At 41.8% G+C, this 25,159-nt stretch overlaps 1 protein-coding gene and 1 long non-coding RNA gene across 4 annotated transcripts in view; one reads left to right on the top strand and one right to left on the bottom strand.

Moving 5' to 3' along the window:
• The window catches only part of LOC113970038, a 124,255-nt gene extending 101,857 nt beyond the window's left edge, over positions 1-22,398 (top strand). The window contains exon 5 of the long non-coding RNA XR_003535034.1: positions 22,071-22,398. This is a non-coding gene — a long non-coding RNA (uncharacterized LOC113970038). The remainder of the gene's footprint in view (positions 1-22,070) is intronic.
• The window catches only part of ALDH1A2 (aldehyde dehydrogenase 1 family member A2), a 56,375-nt gene that overhangs the window by 29,469 nt on the left and 1,747 nt on the right, over positions 1-25,159 (bottom strand). Inside the window, exons 1-3 of one of the 3 annotated variants that reach the window (XM_027688522.1) lie at positions 23,914-24,269; positions 684-788; positions 303-443 (exon numbers count right to left, since the gene is read on the bottom strand). In XM_027688522.1, the coding sequence (XP_027544323.1) occupies positions 303-443; positions 684-788; positions 23,914-24,030 (363 nt within the window). In that variant the 5' untranslated portion in view covers positions 24,031-24,269. Of the gene's footprint in view, positions 1-302; positions 444-683; positions 789-1,932; positions 2,096-23,913; positions 24,270-25,159 lie in introns of those variants that run through there. The other 2 variants (XM_027688524.1, XM_027688523.1) reach the window with 2 other exon arrangements.

Here is a 25,159-nt window from a genome sequence, read left to right as displayed (position 1 = left end):
GCTTGCACCGATCCCTTAGTCTGGCACTTTTTACTCTAGAAAAGTTAGAATTGCAGACACAGACTGTGCACACCCCTGCATCTGTGTGATGTCCCATTAAGAGCTCATTTGAGCCCATTGGAAGGCTCCTGTTGACTTTTATGTGCCTTGGATCAGACTGTGAGCAGACAGCCAGACATCTCGGCCGTGAGGCTGAGTGTGGCTTTCAGATACAACTCATATCAACACATTCATGAACCAATTTGCTCTCAGAAAGTAAAACTGACAAATGATTTGACTGTTGATTTTCTTGTGCCACTTACAGCAAGAATTGCCCTGTCTCTCTCAACCAAGTCTGCCAGCTTATCCAAGAGATGGCCTCTTTCCGATGCATCCATTCTCCTCCAAACAGAACCCAGGGAAAATGCAAGCCTGGCTGCCCTCACTGCTTTGTCTGTATCGACCTGGGAAGAAGGAAGAAAAAAACTGAAGGCACAGAGGTAAATAACACACCCAGGCTTATGAAATTTGCTGTTGTACAACCTTCTCATGTGATGGGTTTTAGAACTACAATTAATAAAAGAACTGTCCAACAGTTCTGTCCTGGACTGGTTGCTTTGATCTATTTATACATTTCTATTATCTGTTATTTGAACTATTTATACATTTCATTTATACATGTACCCATTCGTGGGAGGCATTACCTTGTCAGCTTCCTGAATCTCACAGATCTGCTCTCCTGTTGCTGGATTATATACTGGGAATATTCTCCCACTTTCGGAATTCTGCCACTCATTATTGATGAAAATCTAGAAAAGGAAGAGTAGTCATTAGGCCTCCTGCGTGAGCCAACTGTGATGTATATAACAACAAGCTCCCAGGAAAGGCTGTAGATTCTAATACAAAAGAGCTGAAACTTATTTATCTCTGTGAAAATGACAGTTTTCAAGTGTTCAGGCTGAGGTCAGCCCCGATGTCTTTCTGTGTTCTGTAGCAGTGTCACTATAGGAGCAACATCAGATTCCAAATCACTTGGTTAACATTCAAATTTGATTCAAAAACTGTAACAGACTAAAAACAAGAAGTACCTGTATCAGACAAAAAGCCTTGAAACTGCTGGAGACAAGACAGGGATTTGGAGTAATCATTCAGTTCAGTAAGTAAACATTTGGTCACTGATACAACCCAGTCAAGGCTGAATAATCTCAAACATCACAGTTCTTCAATACACAGTCAGTTAATTATGGCTACAGTGATGGCTTGCAGCACAGAACTAACTTGCTTATCTTCTTGGAACAATGGAAATTGTTAAATTCTCTCGGTGTTGATATCATCTTAATTGTCAGGGGCAAAACAAATTTGAATGGTAATGGTGCTGACAACAGCTGTCTTGAGAAAGGTAATGACAAATGAGTTTATTTAAAGTAGATTTTTTCTGGTAGCTGTATACATGTCAGTTGTTTCCTACTGAATGACTTTCAAGAACAGGATGCAATTATTTATTAGCAAATATGAAACAAGTCACTCCAGGAAAATGACTGAGTGAAAGTTTTTCCAGGTATTCAGACTCTTCCTGTCTTTTAAATCTTTCTAAGAACAGAGGTGTTCAAAAAGTCCAGGCACCATAAGGGTTTCTGGGAGTTCAGGTATCAATGTACTTTCATTGTATTCCATGAAATACAACTTCAAATGTGTAAGGGAATGTTCTGGCCTCATTGAAATAAATGGGAATTTTACTCACTACTTCACTGGAGGCAGGAATTCACATCTAAAAAGAAGGAATTCACCACCCTTTTTTTTTTTTTGCATATGGGGCTGTGTTTATAGAGACAGGGACCCTTTGAAAGACTGAGGAGTCTCAGTTCCAATCAGAGATACTCAGGTGGTAGAAACTGGACCATCTTTTTACACATGAAGGCACAGATATGTCTGTAGAGTTTTCATTTACCAGACATGAGCTTGCTCAACCTATTCTCCAAGCCAAATGGAAGCCCTGTAGCTGTGTTCTTTTCAGCAGGGCTTATTAACTCAGGCTCAGTGCCACACTGACTGCAGTGACACAGCTTCTGGGTCAGAGCTGCCTCGTGTCCAGCTGTCTGAGGACATAGAATCATAGAATCATAGAATCAGCTGGGTTGGAAGGGACCTCTGAGATCATCAAGTCCAACCCTTGATCCACTACTGCCATAGTTCCCAGCCCATGGCACTGATGCCACATCCAGTCTTATCTTAAAAACCTCCAGGGACGGACAATCCACCACTTCCCTGGGCAGCCCATTCCAATGCCTGATTACCCTTTCTGTAAAGAATTTCTTCCTAAAGAAGATGTGTGGAGAGAACCTGTGTCTGCCTGGAAAAGACCCTGGAGACAGAGCAACTGTACATAGCAACAACTACGTGAGCTTTTGCTATTATGGATGCTTTTGCTATTATTGTGTTTCCTCCTCTTCCCTGTGCCTCCAGCTTCAGCCCCTCTGCTGTGTGCCCTTCCACCCACTCCAGTGCCTGTTCTTTTTTTACTTTCCCCACTCTTGTTTAGGTTTTCATAGGCTGCTGAACCCAGGACCTACCACACCACTACCCTTGCTTTCTTTGCACGCTGTATTTATCCTGAACCTGTTCATGTCCTTGAACTTTAAGCTCCTCAGACAGTGCTGGTGTCTTCCTGCTCGGTGATCACACTATTTGGCAAACCCAAGTACTGGTCCCTGTTAGGACATTTTGGAGCTAAACCAGCTAAGATAAGATAGTGAAAGAATCTCCAGTATTATTTCTAGTGATTAACACCATATGCCAAAATCCTCCAGTGTATTATTGTCACATTTTAGACTGTAAGTGAAAAAAAGAAACTGAGCTCTATGACCTGTGTGGAGGAAGGATTTTACTGTCATGCCTTTCATTGAGTTAACTCCACACCCAGCGTGTGTGGGGGTGCTGAGGAGGAAGGGAAGGGAGAAAAGCTCTCAGCTTCAGGAGCAGATGGCCAGAGGAGATGTAAGCATGTTTGTTTAAGGTGACAGTATGTACATAAACACATAGGCTTCTCGTGTGAGCTGTATGGAAAGAATAAAGCAGTTCAGCTGAGTACAAGGACCTGAGCAGTCATGGCAACTGCAATTCAGTACTTCCCTTCCAGAAGTCATCTGTACTTTTTTAAAAGGATTAAAAAATTTGGACTCTGTTCTGGTGGGATTAACACCCATCATCAGGTTTGCTAGTGCATAGGACACATATTTGTTCTTAAAATACATTTCATTATAGGAATGAGAAATAGTGCTTTGGAATTACAAAAGAGCATTGCAATTCAAATCAGCTGGAAGGAAAAGGTGTATTATTTTACTGAATGCTCCATTTATCCCACAGATTTAGAAAAAGAACAGTAATAGTAAATATTTCAGATAGGACATGGGAAGAATCTATTTGGCATAAAGTTAGAGCTGAAGGCAAGAGAAATTGCTACTGTTAATGGTTAATGTTAGTTTCTTCCTGTTCCACTTTCTATAAACAAGGTATTGCCTATACAAGCTCATTACTGTAAACTGAGCACATTTAAATTGGCAGTAAAATCAGAGTATTTACTCTAGTGCACAAATAAAGTACCTAGTCCCATGTTTTGGAACAGTTTCAAGTCTTGAAATCCAGCAGCTGGCGTCTTTACAAGCAAAACCTTGCACTTAAACAATTCACTTTTGAAAGTTTTAGGTGTTCTGTGTCAGGTAGTACCATTCAGCAGATATTCCTACCACCAAGACGCAGATTCTTTTGCAATAAATTTGCATTCATAGGGGCTTTTATAACTCTTGCAGCACTACTGACTCCAATGGCTGTTGATTAAACGTATATATCCTGTACATTTAATCTGACTTTCATTATGGCCACTTCGTAAAAATGCCATGAAATGGAGAAGCGATGACACATTGCAAGAACAAGGAATCCCTGCAAAGCCTCAAATAGGGTTTTTTTCTGCCTTATTTATAGTGACCATGGTGAAGGCTAACTGTAAATCAGGGAGAATATTTGACAGCAAATGTTCCTATCTATGGATTATATATAACCCATCCTAAACACCAGATAAAAAAGGGGTAACCCTGGAAAAAGAAGGGCTTGCTTCCATGTAAATCATGCTACAAATTGGACAACACCCAGTGAGTTCATTGTTCAACCTCAATTGTGAAGGCTATTCACATTTACTATTCCCCTGGAATCAATGTTAATTAAGGCTGACTGGGGCTATAAATCAGCCTTTGGTTTTTACAACTTAATTCAGCATTAAGCATATATATGTAAATAAAAGGTAACTGATTAACCACTCGAGTTTTCCAGGAGTTACTGAGGTAATTTGTTTTTGTTTGAGTCCTAGTGTTACCTTTTTGATATGCAGTAAGGAAAAGCAAAAGTGCACGGTATGTCATGCATTTGCTATGCAGTATTGTGGTAGTGAAATAATCTGGCCTGTTGGGTGCTATCAATAGCACTGTGCCAAAAAGAAAAGGGAAGGAGGGAGCATTTGAAAGATCTTGGAACACACAAACATTTTGTTTGCCATTTACTCTCAGCAAAGCCAGTAACTGCAGTAATGTCAGAGCAGGAAGATAAAAGGCAAACTTTCCTGAGGTGTCCCTGTCAGTGCAGTGATTTGGCCAAGGACAAAGCCAACTGGCAAAAGAGTCAAGGCCTCTGCTAAGGGAGCAGTTTGGCTGTAGTTGGAGCTCAGTGGCTTTAAGGAGGAAACTAAATATGTTTGTTCCCCTGTGGTGCCTAAGGGAACGTGCAGGTCGGGCAGCAGGTGAGGCACAGGTGGGTGAGGCTGTGTGTATATGAGGTGAGGGCTTCCAAACAGGCCCTACAGTGGAACAGGTGTGCTTGGGAGCTCCTGGTTGCCCCTGTGAACATGCCCTTGTGGAGTGTCATCATTCTCATGAGAGCTCCTCATAAAGATCTCTTGGCAACTTCTGTTCCTTTCCAAATGAAAGAGGGAGAGGGCATGGGATTTTCCTAAAAAGAACAATCACATCCCTCCTGGTACTGAACAACCTCTTGTTCACACACACATGTTCTTATGGATCTTTTGGTAGAACTTTGCAAGATACTGGTCCCACCATGTCTTTGCCAGCTTCAAATTTTGCTTGGGGTTAGTTACATACAGCCACTGCTGACAGAGTTCCACAGGGAAGCAATCTGACCCATCCTACGGGCCACGTGACAAGAGCCTTTGAGATACCATATCATACCAAAAAATATACAAAGGAAAAGTAAAATTCAAAGTTATGGTGTAAAAATTCCAAGTTACTTTGAGACTGCTGACATGGAGTTGGAAGGAAATCATATATTGCATTTTGCACAAGCCCTGTGTTTCACAAGCATTGAGTGCTGAGTTCAATGGCATTTTGGATGCTCATCAGTTTTGAAATCAAGCCAAGAGTAAATGTTTTTAGCATAATGCAAAGCAAATTAAGCTTTGCAAACAAACAACTACAATGTCTTATTAAATAGCCATCTGTCCCAGTTAGCTTACTAATAATTAGCAACTTAATGTTCATTTCAAACCATGCAGGTAATTGGAGTGATAAGTATTCAAAGAGGAAGGGATGTGTACAAACCCAGGCTGGACATTCTAATCTGCAGTGCAGTAGTCACAAAATTTAGACCAGGGAGAAAATGGACAGGATTTTGTTTTTTCAGCACTATTTACAACTGAGAGAGTACAAACCAACTATCCTAAATGTAATTAATTTAAATATAGCACAGAACAAATATCTTCTTTGCAGCTCTTACTTGAAGGAGCTTTGGTTTCATGGTACTACAGATTCCCTCTGCTGTTCAGCCAGGGGCTAGCCCTGGATTTGGGAAATGGAACTGATTTTTACATTCACTGGGGATTCCTGCATGTACACTGCCTCTCTCATTTTTTTTTGGTATTGTCTTTCCTTAAAACATACAGAAAAAAAGTAATTTGGGCTCTCTTAATTCATAGGAGTAATCAACACAGGTGGCAACAATGTAACTTTCCATTTCCTTTCTTGAAAACGTTCTCAAATGATGTGTGAGTGAAATGATGATCTACATTCTTAATTCGATATTGCTTAGTGATGATGTCATCAGACATTTTCCTCAGGCTCCCCAGCTGTTTAACTGAGAACTTCAGCCAGTGGACAGACAGTGGCCCAGCATTCAGCTCTTTGGAGGTGGAATTATTTTCCCATGGATTTAATAAACAAGGTTTTTGTGCTGTTGCGGCTCCAGAAATGTTTTTTGGTACAGGAAGAGGATTTTAACATCCAAATAATAATGGCTTCCCACAGGAGATTTGGTTCTGGATGAATGGAGGAAGGAATGGGAATTTCCTAACTCAATTGATTTAGTAGCTGGTTATAGTTTTGTTACATCAAAGATGTTTTTTTCATATGTGGATTTTCCTTAGAGAGCCTTTGACGCTCAATCTGTGGGGATGGGGGAGGGACATCAGATCAGCCAAAGTGCTTTATAAAAGAATCACAGCTGTTCAGCCCTCAGCATCTTCTCAGAGCTGGAGGCATTAACAAATGCACAATGGCCCTTTTTTGGGGGAGAGGGGACATACAACAATTTTAGAGGCATGCAAAAAATCCAGCAGCAGCATTTCCCTTGGTAAATACTGCATAACATCCCAGATACCGGGCACCTGTGCCTCAGTCTGCTCAGGAAATTTCATATCCTTTCCCATCTCGGCAACTTCATTTCCTCTCCTTGGGAAACATTTCGAGAGTCCTAATGATTAGTACAATTGCAAGGGAATGAAGTAGATGGGATTGCCAATCAGAGGTGCAGCTTGTTTATTTTCACAAGCCTTGTTTTCCTTGACTTTTATGGCTGTCTTGATACAGCAAATCTCTCACGTTCTAGCCAGAGAGTGTTGTGAGGCACTCCTGGGAGTGACTGGAAACCAACAGCTGGCTACAGAATCAGCGAAAACCTGGTTTATAAGAAGGCACTAGGAAAGCAAAAGCCAACCCCAGCAGACTGACCAGCAATGGACCAGTAGTGCCATTTTATTTTATTTTATTTTATTTTTTATTTTATTATTTTATTTTATTTTATTTTATTTTATTTTATTATATTTATAAGAGGATTGTTCAGGTGACCAGCAAGAGTCACTGCTCCTTCCTGGCCAACATCCCCAACCATTCCCAGAGCAGGACTGAGGGCAGCCGTGACTGAGTCTCTTTGGGCACGGCTGCACTGCTTTCAGTGGACACCCCTCCAGCAGCCAGGGCAGGCTGAGCACACAGGTACAGGGGGTTATTGTGCCTTTCATTTGTGGCACCACAGAGCAGCATCAGCCCTCAGAAGTTACCCAGGTTTGGGTTCTTGTAATGAGATGCCTTTCAACTGCAGAGCAACTGTAATTGTATGAAGAGTAACAGTGAACTGTACATGAGTAACAACTTTGCACCAAATTTAATTCTGGCAAGCAAGGTCCCGTGGGCATAGCTGGTTTTCAGCCACGAGAGGTCCAACCCCACCCAGAGTAGAACAAAAGGAAAAATCCAACTGGTTTCAGCGGGAGCTGAATCAGGCCCCAATTGAGGAAAAAGAATCAGTGGCAACAGCCTGCGGAGGGATGTTTGTACTGGGAGACAAAGCTGTTTCACTGGAAACTTGACACATGCTCTAGAGTCTGTGAGGTCTGTAAGGCCAAACAAAACCAGAATATGTAGATTTTTCTTTTTCCTCTTTAGCTGCTGGGTTGTCCTAGCTCCTTCCCTCTCCTTACTCACACCCCCCACACTGTACAAAAAGAAAAATTTTGAAAAAGAAGAAGAGCTCTATTTCTAAAGCTCTATGTGCTTTGGGAAGTTTGTTCTTTTTTAACGTCTCATTTGGACCTCAGAGCCTGAAGGCTTTTGGCTATGGGGTACCATAAAAGGGGCTTTCCTTCATAAATCCAAATTGAAATTTCACTCAAGAATTCTAAAGTCCAAACTTTGGAGTGTACCGAGAGGGTTGGAGAATTTTAAACATTTACAAACATACTAGAGCAGGAGGATCAAAAAAGTCAAATTGGAAATAAAATGCACAAGAAGTGGATGAGGCTGCTCTGGTTTTGCTGCCAGTGCAGCAGTTTGTCACACTCCAGTAGAATTATGTTTACACAACCCGAGTCCCGTGCCAAGGGTACATGTCTGATGGGAAGACCAGGCTGTCTAACTTTTCTGGATGTAAATTCCAAGTAGCAAGGTCTGAGTCAACCCTACTGAAATCAAAAACAGGCCCTGAGACCACTGGACTTTGGATTAGAAGCCAAGTATTTAAAACAAGTGAATAACATCAAGGTCTCAGCGACATTTCAGCCTGCAGAAATGAGGGCAGACTTTGGTGTGCCAGACACAGGCTGGAGGAGGATTCACATCATCCAGCACCTCATGGTGGCAGAGGCTCAGTCTCTTCAGTGCCAGTGGGGTGGAGGATGGGGTAAGCCCTCCCTTGGGGCAGGATCCCTCTCTGCCCTGTATCCAGGGGCTGCTGCCCTGGCCCTCCCACCTGGACATGTTGTTTAGGTGCTTAAAGGTAGCTATGGCAAGACCCCTGCTGAGCCAGGGCACAGAGGGAAGAGCTTTGGAGAATGGTGCACTGGGAAAGGAGTGTGATGGGAGGAGAAATTGGAGGAATCCAGGGTCTCTGAGCAGCAAATGGAATCAGAGAAAGGGCTTGAAGCCTCCTGTCAGTCTGCTGTGAAAGTGGAATGTAACATGGTTTTTTTCTCCCCTATGTCCCAAATCCCTCACACCAAATGTTTGACCTGCCTGTCTTCCTGTCTTAATTAGTCTTCTGTCTTTCTGGGAGTTGGGTCTGTCCTTCTGCAAATGGCAGCACATCAGACAGGGGAAACCTGTCATGTTTGTTTTCTAAGCTGTAGGGGGCACCCATTTGAAAAAACTCCCGGCTTATCTAAACGTTTTTGTTTGTATGATTTTGAATTAGGAAGTGTGAGTAATTAGTTAAGAAGATTAAATAAGTCTTAGCAACATGCAGTAGCGTGCTTACTTTCCTCCTCCCCCCCAAGTATTTCCTGCACAAAACCCAAGCTGCCAAACTGTGATGATACCCTTTTCTATTTTAGTTTCTCACTGTGCCACATGCTGATCCACCATCCGTTATTTCAATTCAGTCTCATTAAAGGGATTATTTTGTGCCTGGTTGTTCAAGAAAATTAATCTAAAGAGAAGAAACTTCAGATTCATTGTCTGTTGAACTATACCCACCACAAACATTTTACTCCTTTTCACTGCCTTATTAAACCTGTGGGAAGAAACTTTGCTTACAGCACATAAAGGCTTTCCTCTAAGAAATTTTTTGCTTCTTTTCAGTTAATGAAGAATTTATCTGCTGTTAGTAGCACAATACAGGAGCAATAACATAGCTCAGGTAATATTTCATGTATTCTTAAGACACTAAGCTCCCAAGCTTTACTTATCCTTTCACCCATGGAGCTCTTAAATTGCTGGAGAATATTTGCTTTCTTTCTTAACCACATCAGAAAACATTGCTTGTGAAACCAGGATGACTAAAAAATCAAGTCTGCTCTACATTTTCACTATTAACAAAGAAAAGCCATTGCTGGATGATTAGGGTAAGGATGGCAGTGTTTTTTATGGAGTATGATCCTCGTTGTCACTGCACCTTAAAAAATGAAATAATGAAAGATTTCTAAAAATCCACTAACTAGAGAGCAGAGATTAGGGAGTAATTGTTTACAGAATCAATTACTGAGCTGTCACTGGCCTTTAATGAAGTTGTGGCTGTTAAGAACTCGATCCTGCAAACCCTTCCACATGCACTCATTTGAAATGGTGGGAATGAGGAGGGGTTTGTACAAACAAGACTAGTATTAGTCCATGTACTTCTCGAGTGTTTTGCGTTGTTTGTGCATTGCAAGTCTTGTGTGCTTGTGCTGTGTGACAGAAAACAGTGTGAGCTATTTATCTGTACATGGGAAACATGCTCTGCCATTTGGAAGAATCCAGCAGATCCTCACTGGTAGGTAACTGCCATTTTAAATGTTCATCACCAGGAGCAAGTTCTTACTTAGAAATTAGCTGTGCTGCATAAATAAATATTCCTACTAGGATTTCAGGCATTATAGGCAACACAGAAAAATACAATGGGCAATTTTATTTTGACTTGAAAGCTCTGCCTGAGAAAATCACCTTATAACTACACATGAGAAATTGCTGGAATGTCAGCTTCATTTGCAGTGGCCCCTTATGGCCTGATCACCCTCCCTGGCACGATAAATCACTGGCAAGATCCTTACCTTAACACGTTTGATCTCAGCTCAGCAAGACTTGGTTTTGATGTGAAGAACTCCAGATCTGTTAGGTCAGAGACAAATAGCAGAGCCACTGACCTGCAAAGTGCTAACTCTATATTAGACCCAAGTGAGCAGCCTTAAGCTCCTGAAAAGTCTGCCTTCACTTCTGCTTTGCATCCTGAGTATTGCTGAATGTTACTGTTAGCATGTTTTCTAAATTATGCCAGTGACATTTCCTTTTGTGTCGTTCTGCACATACAAAATCCACAAAAAATCAAACAAATAAGCATGTGGTGTGAGAAGAATTGTCTTGGGTAAACAGAATTATCTGCACTTAGGGCAACAGGAAATAAAACTATTTATCAGTTCTTTACCTTATTTACGTATATGGCTTGCACTGGACCTTTTTTACCTAGACCATGCTTATTAATATCATAAATAATTATATTCACCAGTGTGCTCAGTGAGGTGGTTCAAAGTGCCTGTATGTACATGTCTGTACACACAGAAATTCAAACTACTCCTAAAAAGAAAAAATCCAGCTTGTGACATTTACATTCAAAGTCTGAACTTTCACAAAGAACAGTTTTGTGGCCACTAAGTTTTGCAGCCTTGGTTTGAAACTGTTCCTTATTGTCCTTGTTAAACAGTCACTTATCTCTACCACAGTAAGCAGGAGTGTTAGTCTACCAGAAAATTGGATGTTCTTAATGGGCTTTGGGGGAGAATAGCTTTGCATCATCAGCATTAAGTTAAATCACATTAAGTACCCACTTACAACATAGGGATTACCACTTTATGACATCTTTGGTGAAAGCCTTTAAAACAAATTGTTGTGTTTGTTAGAAGAAGCTGTGAGATAACAATTCCCAGAAGTCTGATTTATAAACCCTTTTTGCTCTTCAAGAAGATGCAAAGGAACCCAACACCTCTCGTTCAATGCTGCAATGAAATCTCTCAGGCTGGAAATTCTTTTTAATAGAAAGTCTTGGGAAATACTGATTTATTTAATTTAGAATATTCTTCAGGGGAGAAGAAAACTTTAGCTACATTCCCTTTCCTCAGAGTTCAGTTCTGATTTCTCCTCCAGTTCCTTCTGTTGAGAAGGCATTGCCTTTATATATACAAACTGGAATAGGTCATTCTGCTTTTTATTATTTATAAGGCTGATTGGGGAGAACTGGGCTTAAACTGTCAAAGTATCCTACTGTGCTTGGATACCTGACAAATTTACACCCCAAAGTACACTGTGGTGCTAAGACTAAAATTGGATGTGAAGCGTTCTTGCAAGAGCTGATTACAGTCTCAAGCAAATAAAACACTTGAGGGTATAGCAAAATAATGCCAATGTTTAACATTTTTATATATGACTGCTGAGCTATTCTGTATAGAGATGGAGGCCTGCATGAAAAATGAGCTCTTCTATTTACCTTTAAATAGAAACAGACTAATAACTTTGAGTATGTAAATTAAAAACATGACCCTCAACTTTTGCCAAACATGCAGCATTAAAAGCATGGACTAAGGCAAACTCAAAATTTAACTATACAGAGATTTCCTTAAATGAGCAAAGTGCACTGCAAGTCTTGTCAATGAAAAGGTTTCCTTTCAAAAAACAAATATTCATATTTGCAGTCCTGAGATTCCTCCTCCCCCCCTTCCTTTAAAATTCATGTTTCTTTTCCACTTTCTAACCAAACTCCATTTTTCTCTGCTGGAACCCCTTGTAGTGATACCAGAATGTGGGCAAACCTCATTAGTCTCCCTGCTGTTTACAAGGCAGGATTTATGCTCGGTGTAGTGAACACAATGACACGTGATCACTAAATGGCTAAAATCACCATCAAGAATTTAATCTGAGAAATTTTTCACCCAGGCATTGCAAATACTATTGGTATGTAAAGGCATGGAACCCAGTATTGATTACAGCAAACTTGTCACCCCATGCCCACCCTTCTGCAAGGAGCACACCAGAGACGAGCTGCTTGGGAAGGTTAATGTCATGCAACCTTTGGGAGTTATCTGGTGTAAGGTTATGTTGCAAATTCAATCCAGTTAAGTAATAACTAAATTCCCCTGGGACCCAGCTGAAGTTAAATGTTGCTGTTCCAGGTTCACTGCTTTTAGTCTCCCTAAAGACCATTTAGGCAAACAGCTGGAAGAGCTGACTACAAAGGTTCCCAGTCACAGGGAACCATTCCAGGAAAGCAGGTAAAGGCTTCAAACCAGGAAATAAGTTGTCAAAGGATTTGTCCTGTTGCTCCCTCAAGGAAAGAAATGAACTGAGACAGAGAGCAAGAGCATGAACACTTTTGTGTTTCATGCAGAATCCCAGCATTAAAAGCAGTTGTCTTGGCTGGTGGTAGGAAGAGCTGTGCTGCACCCGTCAGTGGGCATGTTCTGAACAGGGCTCCTGCTTGGCATCTAAATAGCAGGGCCTTCCCTCTCCCTCCAGGTTGGAGTGCCTTACTAAAACAAATCAAAACAATACCAGCACCAATTCCAGTACTGGCACTGCATGGCACTGATGGGATGCTCCTCCTAACAGAGAGGTACAGAGGGGAAAACATTGCAAGCCCAGCCTCATCTGAACTCATTCTGCAGATCTTGCAGCAGGGAGGGCACTGCCTCCCTGACAATGCTCAAGGGAATAACAGAGACAACTCCTCATAAAGTGACACAGAAAGAGAAAAAGAAAGAGCATAAAGAAAGGGGTCTTTTCATCTGTACTCTGTGTGTGTATAGGTGAGCACACAGAGAAGTGTGCAATTAATGCCATATAGAAGTGCAGACATGCATCCACATGTAAACAGTGGCTCTGAAATCCATCTGTATTGCCATTTCCCAGAATACTATGTACAAAAATAGATGTTTGATCTTCTTGTAGTCTGGCTGGTTTAGCAAGAGATCCTGCCTCTGACACTGACCTACTGTCTGAGTTAGTCATGGTTACACTCCCACAAATTTAAACTCCCCCATCTGTGAAGGAGCCTTGTCACCAGTTTTACAGTGAGGCTGAATCAATTAATGCTTTCTGAAAGATTTGATGGAGCAGAATATTAACACTTGCAGTTGAGTGAGGCCAGCTAAAAATGTCTTTAGTAATGTAACAGATGGATTTTAAAGTCACTATCAAAGGGTTGGACCACCAAGACTCCCAGGTCACCATCAGCACAGCTAGTACATTTGTTGTTAGTCTTATATCACAATTTCAAATGGACTAGTGAAAAGGCAGAGCTTGATTCTCACCTCTCAGGAAAACAGCATCCCATAAACATCACAAAAGAGAAGAGGCCGTCAAGTAGCTGTGGTAAAGTGTGATAAGGACAAAAAGAGGAAGACCAACAAAATGTCAAGCACTGATGGAAAAGGGGCTGAAGGCTTAGCCAGATGTCCTGACAAACGTGTCCCTGTTTCTCAAGGTCCATGCGGGCCATTCTGGTACAGGACTGCTGCAACCATCCCTCACAACTGAAGAAATTGAGAAAATAAAATAAACCCCTTGATTTGGAAAGGCAGGTGGTAATTTCTTGCGTTTCTAACAACTTAAGAATAAATTTAAACTATTTCTGTTACAGCTGAAAAAAAATACATAAGCAAATGTGAAATGCATATGTTAAGGTATAGTGGTGAGCTTTGAAAATATCCCGTGGAATCAGGACAGTGCTTTTATGTCTGGGTGCAAAGAACGTTTAAAATAGACTCCAAATATGTTTCAGACAACAAAATGAATTGGTTCCTTAAAAAAAAAATAAATCTATGTATCCACCTGTCAGTTACATAAATGACTTCTCAAATCAATTTGACAGTATAAAGAGGTATTAAACCTAGTTTAAAATTAATTTCTATTTTAAGGACTTTTTACACCAGCAGAGTGGTAATTAAAAGTGAGGTGCAGTGCCTTGGGAAGCACTTTTGTGGTTTAGCTGAAAAGACTTTACAGGGTTTCTCAACTAACTAGATCACAATTTTCATCTAGGTCACGTTATAGTTAGGAAATAAAAGCACAAGTGCCAATAAACCAGCACAAGAAACTTGAGTGTGAAAATGTATGATCTGGACTGGATCACAGAGAGGGGAAAAATAAGCATTTTTTTTGAGCATAATGGGATGAGAATTATCAGAGGCACAGCACACTTGGTATGTTTAAGCTCTGTAGGGAGGACAAGTGAGGCTGCAGAGAGGGGGGAGCAGCTCCCTGTGCAGTGGGTACTGCCTGGAGGAGAGACAGAACACATAATAGAGACCCACAGATATGGAAGCAGTGCAGATCATGGAGGATAATAGCAGGAGTGAAGTGGTGACTTCTGGATAAGAGCATCTGAAGTGACATTGAAGTGGCACTGAAGAGGAAAAAGGATATGAGGGCAGTAAGACTGGTGCCAAAATAACTGCATTTTAGTTCAGCGAAGGCTGCACTGAAATAGTGTGTAGAGAACAGTTTTCTGTATCCTAATGTAAACAGCATTTGACATATACCTGTCAAGGACTAAAAATTGTGTCTGAACCCCTGAGAAATGGTCGTCACGTAAATAATTCCAGCTTCATTGCAGGAGAGAAACACATGAAGAAGCCCCACTCTCTGGGATACTAAACTTCAAGAAGCAGATTTTTTTTGAAAGAGGAAGTAACTTAGAAACTCCCTGCTTGAAGCTAGGAAATTAAAATCCGTAGAGTCAGCATGGAGGCTTAAGAATGTGAAAGAGTCAAAGAAGATTTGCATTCCCAAGGCTAAAAACGGGAAGCACAGGCAAGAAAATAAATGAGGTGGCTAAGAAGGACGATATGAGAGGAAAAGTAGGCTGAAAAAAAGAACCAAAGGGCCAACTTTAAAAGACTGCAAAATACAAAAAAAAAAACCCCAAAATTGCTACCAAATAGTCTGAATAAAATTACCAAAAAGGTAACACAAATAAAACAGTCAGGAGGAGCCAAAGTTAAATAAATAAGCAGATGCAGGCTGTGGGAGAGTCAGTGGATTCTGAAAACAATCAGACTATGAAAGGTATTAAAGGGAGGCTGAAGGTGTTTCCAGAAGTGGCTGCTCATTTTGGGGGGGGGGATCTTAATTTGGCTATATAAAAGTAGATTTTATTTCTCACCAAAATTTAGAAAAGCAAAGCCACCAGTTGGAACACTAGAAGATGACAGGTAAAATACTCGTTTTATGGAATCATCTGTGCTAAAATCTAACAGTAACAGTCCATCAAACCGTTTAAAGGCCAGGACAAGCTGCAAGTGTGCTGCAAAGAGTTGAAATAAAGTTTCTGAAATAAAAAGGAATCCCAGATGCTAATGCATCTCAGTTCTCCCAGGTTTCAAAAGCTAAGGCATCAGGAACTGCACAAAAGCCACTAGGAGTATACCAGGGTAGTGGTGGGGTAGATGAGGATGATGATGATGATGATGATGTATTAAGTGGTGTTTTTCCCACTGAAGCATGAGAAAACAATGCCACAGCACAAACCTGGAAGAACCTTCCAGTTGGAGAGATCTATTTCAGATGAAATGTACCCCTGAGGTTTTGACCAGCTTTTAAGGCCCAAATTTAAGGCATGTTGACCTATTCACAAAAGGATAAGATCAGCCTTTATAAGACAGCCTAAAAATACCTGTATTTGCCCAAAATAAGAAATAGCTCTTCTTTAGAAAGAAATCAGTCTCACTTTAAAGCAAAGCCCTTATCTGTGTAAATACACGTGTTTGGAATTTCTGTATGGAAAGGCACTTCCTAATAGTTTCTGAGTAAAAACCAAGGGATTTTGTACAGTCACTGCCACATGAGCAGAGCACGGCAGGAGGACAGTGTCCCCTGGCATCCTCTTCCCATCCAAGTTCAGCAAAGAGGCTGCAGCCTGTTCTTCCAAACAACACTTCCTACATCTTTGTGACTGTCCAAATGGATTTCCTTGTAACTCACTTATTTTAAGTTAGAAATCCACATGGAAATCAGCAACTGTATCCTTTCTGTAAGCACAGCACCTGCTGTAAGGCTCTCCACAGCTGTCCCCCAGCATCCCTTTAGAGTTTGAGTTCAATTCAGAGCCTTCATTACCTACGAATCCCTCACAGATTACGGTCTATATACTCCTGTGGTCAGTGAGGTCTTTGTGTTTTAACCTCCAGCTGAGGTTCAGCTGAGATTGAGCTGACCTTAAACGTTTTTATTTGGGTCACAGATTTTGATGGGGATCGTTCTCTAAAGTATTTTCCCACCTCAGTCCAACAAAGCTGGAATGTATTATGTTTCAAGTCATAGGTAAAAATATGGTTCACTAGACTCTCTGTAAAAGGCACTGACTTCAAGTAATCAAGAATTAGGTCCTTTTCTTTTCTTTTGTCATTTGGGAGACTATTTCAGCATTGTTGTAGCAGCAACACTTTGACGTGGCTTCACATATCATAGTTTCAGTAATGAAGTGCTCCTAAAGCTTAGTGAACTGTGTAACTTAAAATTGATGTGCTGCATTCTTGTCAGAAAGGTAGATTTCTATTAACAGAAAATGTTGATCAATAGAAATATGTTTTTGGACAAATTCTTGAATAGGGAAATTGTGTTTCAAAGAAAAAACAGGTATATGCAGTCTGAACAGGAATTCATTGGAGTAAGCACAACAATAATGAATGATTGGGCCCTTGGATGGCAATCATTTTTTAGAATTCATCTCTCTCTGTGTAATATTTAGTAGTAAATCCTCACACAGCTATTCATGCACTTACTATGCTTGAGTAGGGATGCCAGTGCTTGCCTGAGGCTTCCTCACTAGAGGACTGCACAGAACTGCAACTTTCTGAAGATTTTACACATCTGTGCTTATATTATATTTACATATATTTACATATTTCCTTATAACCTTGTCTCTGTTTAAGTGCATTTTTTGTCTGTCATTTCTTTCAGCTGAACTAAAGTTGATATATTGGTTACTTGTTTCAGAGAAGGAGTTCTACTCTTAAAAACCACCAAACAAACAGATAAAAAGCTGTGGTTTTTTTAAAACTGGAGAGAATGAAACTATTTAACAAAAATAAATAGAGAAAAGTTACAGTTCAGCCTTAGGAAAAATAGCTGCAAAACCGTAAAAGAAGAAATGTGACTTTATGCAGGACCTGACTAAGAATTTATGATATGGACCACTGAACTCATCTTTTGTCATTTATCTCTGTAAATGTGTGAGATTTCTTGGAAGATAGTTAGTCAAATTAGGAGCCGAGATGAATCAGTGGATATAATTTATTTAGACTTTAAAAAGGCTTTTGATGATAAAGTCCTTAGCAAGGGGCTATTAAGGAAAGTTAGTAACCATATGGTGAAAGATAAAGTCCTGCCATGGATTAAAAAGTGGTTAAGAGATAAGATAAAAAGACTGGAAATAAAGGGATAATTCTCCCTGGAAAGAGGTTAATAGCAAGGTGCCCCTTCATTACCGTGACCAGCAATCGATAGCTTGGTTCACCTGCTTTTGCAGATCATTAATAGTGAGGTATAGAACTTGTAGATAAAAATGTTCAGGCTAATCAGTGCACTGCAGAAAATATTACTAAAGCTGAAGTAAAACGTCATTTGGGCAATTCAAGGGAGATGAAATTTGCCAAAGGTAGTAAATGCAAAGACAAGGCTCTGGAAAGGAAGGGTCCAGACCTCTGGCTGCAGATCTGTGCCCGATGACTCGCAATGGACAACAGGAAACTGTTCCTGTGCAGTGTATAGAAGGGATGACAGCTGGATTCAGTGGTTCCATGGTGTGGTGCTCCCAGGAACAAGGCAGTTTATGGCAGCAAATAACTTCAAACAGGCAGAGCCCATTAAGATCTGTCGGGAACAATTTTGCGTGGACAGGGTGATGGACAAGCTGCATCAAAAACTGCTGGACTGTGGGATTTATCATCAAATGTGGCTATACAAGACAGAAATTTAATGTGGAAACACATCAGAACTGGTGAACTCCTGTGGGAAATGTTTCTGAAGGACAAAATCAAACAAAAAATTAAAGGTTTTTTTTTCAGTCAGAATGAACTCTCAGAAGAGAGTGTGAGAGGATGTGTGTGTCCCAATGCAATCCTCCATACGCCCAATGCCTAGACAGCCACAGATTTTGGATCAAATCCTTGCTCTGTCTAACATCATGAGTATTCTTGGAGAAAAGACATGAATGCTGCTTTTGCTTCATGAGTGTCCTGCCCACTGGGATATCAAGTTGATGTCTCTGAGACCTCATACAAACTTAAGAGTGAATTATCCAATGGGAAAGAATGTGAGACTCTTTCCAAGGATAGCCAAAGGTGGCAAAATTTGGGCCTATCCACCATCAGAAATTAGGAATCCATATTCAAGTTTCTGCTCTGTTTGCTTCACAGCAGGGGTACGAATTTGTCTGCTTTTCAACTTGGGCAAGTGCTCTAATTATTATTGACCTTCTGGTTTTGTTGTGCAAATAAATATATGGATCTTTTGTATTTGAATACTTGAAATTTTAAACATTTTTTGCAAAGAGGACAAAAGCACTAATTGCATAGCACTTGTCCTTCAGTGTATCATCTGACCTTACAGACTGGACAGAGACAGAAATATATTATTGCACAGTGTGATGCATTAAACCAGTTTGCATTTTCCCTAAAGATCCAGCCTTTCCCTAAAGATTCAGCACAGTAAGAGGTCACTGCTACCATAGTTACCCACTCTAATGCAGCATTCTGCAGGAGTTCTCCAGTTGTGACCAGTTTCAGCCTGGTGGTTTCTGTGTTTTTAGTGCTCTTGAGTTACGTGGCTGTACTGGAGTAAGGAAAGGCAGGGACTGGATACATGTAGGGCTACAGTTTTTTCTTGTTCCCTCATGAAATACTTGGGTAAATCAGGTTTATGTAGAAGACCTTAAAAGTTTGGGAGTAAAGAAATCCTATATTCAGGCTGCTAATTGGAAAGAATTAGCAAAAACAGTTTGCAATTGCTGTATGAATTGATGGACTGTAGTACTAAACCCAAAGTATGAATACACCAGCAGATTTAAACAGCAGTAAATCTAAATACGGTTTATACACTAAAACATCATCTATGATAATACAGAGGGACATATCTAGTGTCAGCATCACAGGCTGAAGTGTTCCACAAAGGGGAAAGTGGCTGTTCTGTTTTTCTACTCTTCAAGCAAACATCTCTAATTTTCTGTGCCCCGTCTGTTGTAACAGGACTGTGCTCACCCACCTGACCCAAAAGGTGAGCTGGTTTGTCAAGCATCACTCCCTGAATCTGACTTCAAAAGGCATTAAAGGAGCTCATTCGGGGAAAGACAGGTGGGAAGGTGCACGTATTCATCACTTACCTGAGTTTTGCCAAAGCTTTTCTGCAGTTCAAAAACTGACAAAGATTCTGCATATTATTCTAAATAAAATAGATTTGCTGCCTCCTATCTTAATGTCAGTCTAGAAGTTTATCTGGAAAACACATGCTGGAAATTTTGATGAAAAGGGTAATGCCAAGAAAGCATAATGGTGATGAAAGTACTGAACCTTAATAATAAAATGCTTCAAACCCAGATGCTTATCAACGAGAATTTGAAATGTATTTGTTAGCTTTTGTCTACCCAGAAGCAGTTTGCCTACACTTCACACAAACTCCTGTATACAGTTTTCTTTTGCAGTGCTGGTAGTTTTTCTGGTGTGTGTGTGTGGAAACTGGATGGATTTTAGCCTCTGGTGTAAGGGTAGAGGTAAACCCTTTTACACTGGACAAAGAAAATACGATTGTCAGCTAATTCATAGGCTGTTCATACAGAAATGTTTCAAGTATCTCTTCACTGCCACTGCACTGTAACTTCATCCCTTTAGAGCACCTCTTTATAAAAAGCTCTCAAACCCACAATTCTTCAGCTTTTCCTTATGCTAAAGTTGTTCAGCTCTTTCTCAGACTTAAATCAGTTGGCAAGTAAGAAACTGAAAACATCCATCTGGATTAGTGCCCCCAACATGATGCAAACTGAGAACGTTTGTTCACTCAGCTACCTGATGTAGTGACAGAGCTGGGACAGGACAAAGCCCTGGGGTTTTATATCAAGTTGTCTTTTAAAAAGTCAACTTCTGACTAAAACCACAGTGAAAATACTTTGTAAAGCAGTGTGGTTATGCCAGAACAAAGGAAGGATGGCTACATCCTGTAGAAACACCTTTAGCCCCTCAGATGGAGACAGGCAGAGGGAAATGCTGCAAAGGGCTCAATCCACGGGGCTGATTCCATATCTACTGTCAGATACTTGGGAGGTACCTCAGGAGGGAAAATGGAGTTTTGTAAAAGCATTAGAAAAGGAATATCAACATGATACTATGCTGAGAACCCTGTGATCACCCTCAGAAGCTGTCAGGTTCTCAGGGCTGGGCTTCCTGCACAAAACATGCCAGTAAAGTGTCCTTACCGGACACCACGCCACAGCTTATCTCACACATCTGATATTCCTGGAGCAGCCCATTCTGGGAGAGTTTCTGGCATAAAGTTGACTTTTGTAGAAGCGTGACTTGTTGCCAGGATCCCCTTCCTACCTCCATGCCCCCTTACATACGGAGCACAGCACTGCCAGCACGCTCCTGACAAGGCTGAGGAGGGCTTGCTGTGCCACAGGGCTGTAGAGCAACCTCATTCCATGGAACACTGCAATGTGTCCCGTTCTGTACATGCAATCCCCCCCAGATGTCAATGTTAAGAAGTAAAGAGTTAAAGAGCCATCACAGTGAAAAGAGAGAGAATCTTGCATGTAGCAGTTCTAGTCCTTGCCAGCCATGCAGAAAAACTTAACCCTGTGTGCTTGGACACTCACCTGCATGTCTGGTTCACATCCTGCTCACCAGTTCTCACTAAGCACATCTACAACACTTTATTTTTCACAGATCATGCCAAGGGATTAAAAAAACTGGGAAAAAAAATATTTCTAATGACTGTTTTTTAAAAGCAGCATTGGTTGACTTTCACCACTGAAGCCACAATAGCTCCTGCTGCACATCTCACATAAAAGCCAGGCATTGTGTATTTTCACCACTAAACATATTTTACCTGACCAATCCAACCCATATTACCCCTGTGCTCCATCAGGTGTACAGATTGGAAGGACTTAATACACAGTTTTCTGGTTCCTTCAATAAACCTACCGGAGCAACATATCACAAGTTTCAATAATTCTGCCTAATAATCGAATAAATGAAAATCACTCAGGCAGTATTTGTTTTATCTGTGTTCTCGGAAGGAGCTTTCATAGCAACCCCAAGGGTGATGCAGTTTTTCAAAGATTAATGAATAATAATTTTTTTTTCCAGTACATATCTTTACATACACATCTTAAACAAATCTTATTTAAGGAATCTTGGAATTTTAAGATGTTCTATCCTAGCAAAACTGTTTATTTACCAACTTTAGAATTCCAGAAATAGAATTTAATTGGCAAAATACATTTTAAATTGTTTTCACTTAGTTTAAATGTTCACAAATACCTCTATTTTTCATAAAGATTTAACTCCCAAATGGTTAAGATTCATAGACAGATGTAATAAAGAGTTCAAGAATTCTGTGTCCTGCTTGTGTATTTAAAATTCCCAGCTAACTAGCAGGAGAGAGGCTGCTAGGGATGCTTACAGATGTCTGATTTTACAAGGTTTGAGTTTGTTGTTTTCTTTTTTTTTCATGCTAAAGTGCTTTAGTCTAATGTTATTTGTTGTTTATGGAAGTTGTTTGTCATTTAGGACATGAAGGGACCACTCCCTCAAAAGAAAGAATCAAGTTACAATCCATTATTTCATTTTTGATTGTTTTTCTTTGTAATAGGTGGGAAAGTGGATCCTGGATAAAAGTCCTGCCCAAGTCAAGACTCAAAGCTGAAGACTCCAATTATCTATAAATCACTTGAATTTCCTGCAGAGAAAGAGAAAAAGGAGGAAAGAGCGAGACAGACAGAAAAACAGAGACAGAGGATGTGCCAAGTGAAACATTTGATACCTGTCCTAAAGTAAATTTTTCTCAAAAGCAACCAGGAGTTACCCGATACCTCAAAACCAAGCTCAGAAGAAACATGTTGCCATTCTTTTTGGCTTAATATTGAAATGAAAGAATTGTCTTTTAATTGTTCCACGAGTACAAAATGTGTAACATTGCACATCTGAGATGATGGCACTATGTATTCTGATTTATTAAAGGTCACCATCCAGCTTACATTCTTACAGCTGTGATTGCTGATGGCTGCTGTATTTTTCAAAGATTTTTAGAACCAATTCTCCAGTTTCAGAACAGAGAAAGGCAAGTAAATTTATTATGCAAACAGGCTGAGATACCACTCCCAAGTATTTCCCATTGAACACTCCTGAAGCACAGTTTGCACTGAAACCAACAATGAACAAAATTCATGCCAAATACTATTTGCACAGTGTGACTGCTCCCGAAGTGTAACACTACACAACATCCAATAACTGCATTTCTTATTTATTTAAACTATTTTAAAAGAAATTGTGTGCCAGAAACCATATGCATCTTTTAATTTGCATATTGCAGTTTGCATTAAAATGTAATGAAATCTAAAATAGCTGACTTTCCCCTGAAACATGCTTCTAGAACATGGAATTGCTGTAACAAATTAGAGGACAAATTAGTTTTGGCACCCGCTAAAAAAAAGAGAAAAGATGAAAAGCTTTTAAACTGATGATATGAAGGAAAAAATTGCACTACATCGGCCAAAATGAGTCTCCTATCAGCTTTAAAGCTCCTGAAGTTGTATTTCCAGTAGATAAAAATGTTATCACCTTTTTCCAGTGCTGATGTGCTTATTTTCCTATTAAGTTACTTGGTAATTAGAAACAAAGTCTGACACATTGTAATCTGTTTATACAATAGATTTGAAACTTCTCCAACAGAAATGAAATCATTCTTTAAAGATACTAAAGATGCGAAGATTAAAAACATATAAACGAATTTAAAAATTCAAATTGCATTTACAAACAAATGACTGTTCTTAAAGCCCATTTTAATTGACAAAACCAATTTAGTCTCATAATACACCACAGAAAACCAGCAGATATTTCTACACCGACCCTAACTCACTCTCTATGAGAATTAGTCTTAAAGGTTAGTAGGAAAAACCATGCCCTCTTTGCAATATTGTTCAAGGGTGTATTCAAGTATCACGGAAGTTGGTAGAGACCTGTTCCAGTGCTGTAACAACCTGGTAGTGTTAAGAGTCCTCCAGGAATCATAAAAGAGTCTCTTGGGCACACAGGGTAATTCAAGAAAGAAAATATTTTTATTTTCTGATTGAGATACACAGGTATGTATAGTAATGTCCTCTGAAGTACATCAAAAGCAACTAAAGTATATTCGAGAACTATTGATTTTGCACTGAAAGTAAACCCCAGCAGCTCTGTAGGAAATACTACATTAAAGAGAAGTGGCAAAGCCAGTCCCAGCAGATCTAATTTGCTTTTCTATTATCCTGTGGTTTTGCAGATGATTACAGGGCTAAAAATCTGTTTCCTTTATTACAGATTCAAGGCAGTCTTAGCAGTTTTTTTATCTCTACACTCAAGTTGGGTAGGACAGAATGAAACTGATTTTAAGCAAAATTCCTCCTTTGGAGGGAAACCCAGGAATTTCTCTGCCAGAACAAACGAACACAACTTACCTTGGTGTATTTGATTTCAAGGTTGAGAGTGGGAGAAGGCAGCAGATGCAGAGATGCCATCAGAGCTGCGGGATCTGCCTTCACCTCCCCTGGCATCTCAATTTTACTGGAAGTCATAGTCTTGGGGGGGGTTTATAATACCACCGAGCCCCCCGCTCTGACCTGATGTTGTGTTGTGTTTTGGGTTGTTCCCCCCCCCCCTCCAAAGACCAGCGCTGAAGATGTTGCTCTCCTCCTCTGTATATAGGCAGGTGTCAAGCCGGGTCTCTTCTTATTGGACATGGGGGCAGAGGCAGGGGGGCAGGTCCATCCTACCTAGGGCGATAGCGGCACAGCCCCGCTCACTCGCGGCGCAGCCTCCGCCGGGCCCCCCCGGGCCCGCGCCCCGTCCCGGGCATTGCCGTCCCCCCGCAGCAGGACGGAGCTCCAGGGCGCAGATCCTGCCTCCCGCCCCAGGAGCGGCACTGGGGAACGGGACGCGGGGAACTCGGGGCACCGCAACTCTCGGGCTCCCCTTCGCCTCCCCCCAACCGGGTGGGGACCGGCGGGGAGGCGGCGCGGCGGGGAGCGGCCGGTGCGGGATCCGGCCCCGCCCGGGGCATCCTGCGGGGAGCACAGCCCGGCTCGGCACAGCCCGGCTCGGCACAGCCCGGCTCGGCACAGCCCGGCTCGGCACGGCCCGGGCAGTCCCGGCCGCGGCGGGGGGAGGCCTGTCGGAGCCGGGGGCCGGTGCCCCGCCAGGAGCAGTGGCGGTGCTGGGGCGCGCACCCGGCAGGGCGGGGGCGGCCCCTCGCGGGTCCCGGACGCGGAGAGGGCACGGGGTGGGCAGGGCGCAGCCTCCGCGGTACCGTGCCCGTGGCGGTCCCCGCTCCCGGCCGATGCTCTGCTCCGCTCCGCACCGCACCTGGCGGCTGCGCGCCCGCCCTGCCCCGCTCCGCTCCCGCCACCGGGCGCGCACTGCGCGGAACTCCCGGTCCCCGCAGCTCTGCCCCCGGCCGGGCCGCTGTTCCCCGCGGGCTCTCCCCCCGGGCTCTCTCTCCCCCCGGACTCTCCCCTCCCCGCAGCGCTGACCCCCCGGGCTCTCCCCTCTCCTCTCCCCGCGCTCCCTGACGCGGGACCGGCCCCGGCCGCCGCCATCCCCGGCCGCCTGCTGCCCCCTGGCGGCCGCGCCGCGCATCCCGCCCGCTGCCGGGGAAGCGCCGAGCGCCTTTCCTGCTCCTCCGAGCGCCTTTCCTGCTCCTCCGAG

This window comes from Neopelma chrysocephalum, unplaced genomic scaffold (assembly GCF_003984885.1).
Source record: "Neopelma chrysocephalum unplaced genomic scaffold, ASM398488v2 Primary Assembly neopelma1_75, whole genome shotgun sequence".
NCBI lineage: Eukaryota > Metazoa > Chordata > Aves > Passeriformes > Pipridae > Neopelma > Neopelma chrysocephalum.
Note: the sequence above shows the minus strand (reverse complement) of the source record. Positions and strands in the feature narration are given on the sequence as shown.